The sequence below is a fragment of the Geospiza fortis genome, unplaced genomic scaffold, assembly GCF_000277835.1.
Source record: "Geospiza fortis unplaced genomic scaffold, GeoFor_1.0 scaffold612, whole genome shotgun sequence".
NCBI classification, from domain to species: Eukaryota; Metazoa; Chordata; class Aves; order Passeriformes; family Thraupidae; genus Geospiza; species Geospiza fortis.
In genome coordinates, this window is record NW_005054806.1 from 33,124 (window position 1) to 36,422 (window position 3,299).

The following is a 3,299-nucleotide window of genomic DNA, read 5'->3' on the forward strand; positions in this document are numbered from 1 at the left end:
AATTCCATCAGGATCATTAAGAATTCCCGAGTAATTAAGGCTGGGGGCGCTCCGGGCCAGCCGGAGCCAGCGGGAGGGGAGAGCAGAGCCGGGAATTCCCAGCGGGAAGCGAGGATCCGTTTTATTGCCCGTACAATGGGAATAAAAATCACAAATTAACGGGAATTAACGGGAATCGCGGAATTCGGGGGGCGGGGGGGCCGGGCGGTGTCGCTTTCCCGGGGTTTTTTTGGGGGTAATTAAGAGCCAATTAACGACAAGGAGGAGGAGAATCCATCTCGCGCGTCCTCACCTCCCATCGCAGCTGCGGCGGAATGTTCCGGATCTGGATCTTCCGGCTCCTGCAAGGGCGGAAAAATCGGGATTGGGGCTGGGGCCGGGGCGCAGCCGCGGGTGGGAGCCAGCCCTGGAATTCCTGGCGCTCCCTGGTGCGTCCCAGGGCGTGGTGGGGCTGGAATCGCACCGGGAGCGGAATTCCAGAATCCCTCTGGGTTGAGAATTCCAGAATCCCTCTGGGATCAGAATTCCAGAATTGCAGAATCCTGCTGGGAGGGAAATTCTGGAATCCTTCCTGAAGCAGAATTCCAGAATTCCAGAATCCCTCTGGAAGTCAAATTCCAGAATCCCATTGAAAGCAGAATTCCAGAATCCTGCTGGGAGGGAAATTCTGGAATCCCATTAAAAGCAGAATTCCAGAATCCCGCTGGGAGGGAAATTTCCGAATTCCTCTGGGAGTGAAGTTCCAGAATCCCTCCGGGAACAGAATTCCAGAATCCTTCTGGGATCAGAACTCCAGAATCCTTCTGGAAGTGAAATTCCAGAATCCCTCTAGTTAGGAAATTCAAGAATCCCTCTGGGACTGAAATCCCACGATTCCTCTGGGAGTGAAATTCCAGAAAACTCCCAGGAGCAGAATTCCAGAATCCTGCTGGAAGTGAAATTCCAGAATCCCGTTGAAAGCAGAATTCCAGAATCCCTCTGGGAGTGGAATTTCATAATCCCTCTGGGAGCGAAGTTCCAGAATCTTCCCAGGAGCAGAATTCCAGAATCCTCCAGGAACGGAATTCCAGAATCCCACTGGGAGGGAAATTCCAGAATCCCACTAGTTGAGAAGTTCCAGAATCCCTCTGGGATCGGAATTCCAGAATCCCATTGAAAGCAGAATTCCAGAATCCCGCTGGAAGAGAAATTTCCGAATTCCTCTGGGAGTGAAGTTCCAGAATCCTTCCGGGAACAGAATTCCAGAATCCAACTAGTTAGGAAATTAAAGAATCCCACTGGGATCAGAATTCCAGAATCCTTCTGGGATGGAAATTCCAGAATTCCCGAATCCCTTTGGGAGCAGAATTCCGGAATCCAACTAGTTAGGAAATTAAAGAATCCCACTGGGATCAGAATTCCAGAATCCCTCTGGAATGGAAATTCCAGAATTCTTCTGGGATCAGAATTCCAGAATCCTTCTGGGATGGAAATTCCAGAATTCCCGAATCCCTTTGGGAGCAGAATTCCGGAATCCCTCTGGAACGGAAATGCCAGAATTCCTCTGGAATGGAAATTCCAGAATCCCGCTGGAAGGGAAATTCCATAATTCCTCTGGAAGTAAAATTCCCGAATCCCTTTGGGAGCGGAATTCCAGAATCCCTCTGGAACTAAAATTCCAGAATTCCTCTGGGATCAGAATTCCAGAATCTCTCTGGGATCAGAATTCCAGAATCCCTCTGGAACGGAAATTCCAGAATCCTTCTCCCTCCCGGTTTAATCCCGAGGTTTAACGGGAAAGTCTCTTCCCGAGCGGCTCCTCATCCCAGCACAGATCCCAAAACTCTTCCCAGTGCCCCCGGAATCCCTGGATCTCCCCCTCCACCCCAATCCCCGCATAAAACCTGGATCGAAGCCGGAATGTTCCGGATTTTGGGGGATCCCGCCCGTTCGGGAGCAGCTGGGCTGAGCTGGAGCGGGGAAAATCCCAAACGTGGATCCCTCTGGGAAGGATCCCAAAATCCTGGAATTCCTGGCTAATTGAGCCTCATTGTCTGCGTGATTGACAGCTGTCAGTCACACCTCGCACAGATTTACGATCCCTGGCGTTCCGCCCGCCCAGGGAAATTCCCTTTTTTTTCCATCAAAATTCCATCAAAATTTCATCAAAATTCCATCAAAATTCCATCAAAATTCCATCAAATCCATCGGGATTTTCCTGCTCCGGGGATCCAAATCCCCTCCAGGGGGGTTTGGGGCTCCTTTGGTCAATTTTGGGGAGATTTTTATGGGAAGAGGATCCCAAAATTCCCCTGGGAAAGCAAACACAAATCCCCAAAAAATTCCCGTCTCAATATTTACCGAATACCCCCAAATCCCCCTCGGGAGATCCCAAATCCACCCCCGACCCCAAAATCCCCGACCCCAAAACCCTGAATTTGGGATTTTTATTCCCATCAAAAATAATTTCATTTGAAATGAAATTTCGGAACTTTCCCTGGTGACTCCAACAAGGAGAATTTTGGAGATTTTGGGGTCGGAAATTTGGAGTTTCTCCCCAATTTTCCCACCAACAAAATCCAAGGAAAAACAACAACCAAAATCCAACAAAACGCTCAAAATGACCCCAAATTAACCCCAAATCTCATTTTTTGTTCGTAAAATCCCATCTTTAACAATATTTCTTCACAATTTAGGACTTTTACAGAATCCTGCTGCAATAATTCCCCAAATAATGAAAATAATTGGGAGAATCCCAGGAATTCATCCCAAATAAATCAATTTACTCCTCTTGGAGCCCAAATCCCTTTTTTTGGGCGCTGTTTTAACCCATTTTAGGGTTTTTAAATTATTTTTGAATATTTTATTTAGGAGAGGTTTGAAAAATTTGGGATAAACCAAGAGGAAAGAATTCCCTGGGATTTTTTTTTTTAGGCATTAATTAATTAAAACCATCCAAATTAAGTTTTTTACATCATTATTTTCGCTTTAACCTAAAGGAAAAAAAAAACCAATTTTGGGGTTTTTTAATTGTTTTTTTTAAAAATAAATTAACTGGGAAGGGCAACCCCGCTCCTGACTCGTTTTCCCACATTTTTAAAGGGATCAAAAAAAAAAGGAAATAAAAATGAACCTCAGGTTTTGGGGGAGGGGAAAGGGGAGGAATTTCACTTTGGATCCCGAAATTCTCCCCTCTTTAACCCTTTCCTGCTCCCTGCGATCCCAACTGGAAATTCCAGCCTGGAAAACTGAAAGGAGGATTCAAAAAAACCCAAAAAAAAACCTCCCCCCTAAAAAAACTCCCCCCAAAAATTTCGTTT

The 3,299-nt window shown here is 46.3% G+C and overlaps 1 protein-coding gene across 1 annotated transcript in view; it reads right to left on the reverse strand.

Moving 5' to 3' along the window:
• LOC102036616 (insulin-like growth factor 2 mRNA-binding protein 1) overlaps positions 1–3,299 on the reverse strand; it is a 29,363-nt gene that overhangs the window by 11,219 nt on the left and 14,845 nt on the right. The window contains 1 exon segment of the mRNA XM_031065490.1: positions 293–341. Coding sequence (XP_030921350.1) covers positions 293–341 — 49 coding nt within the window.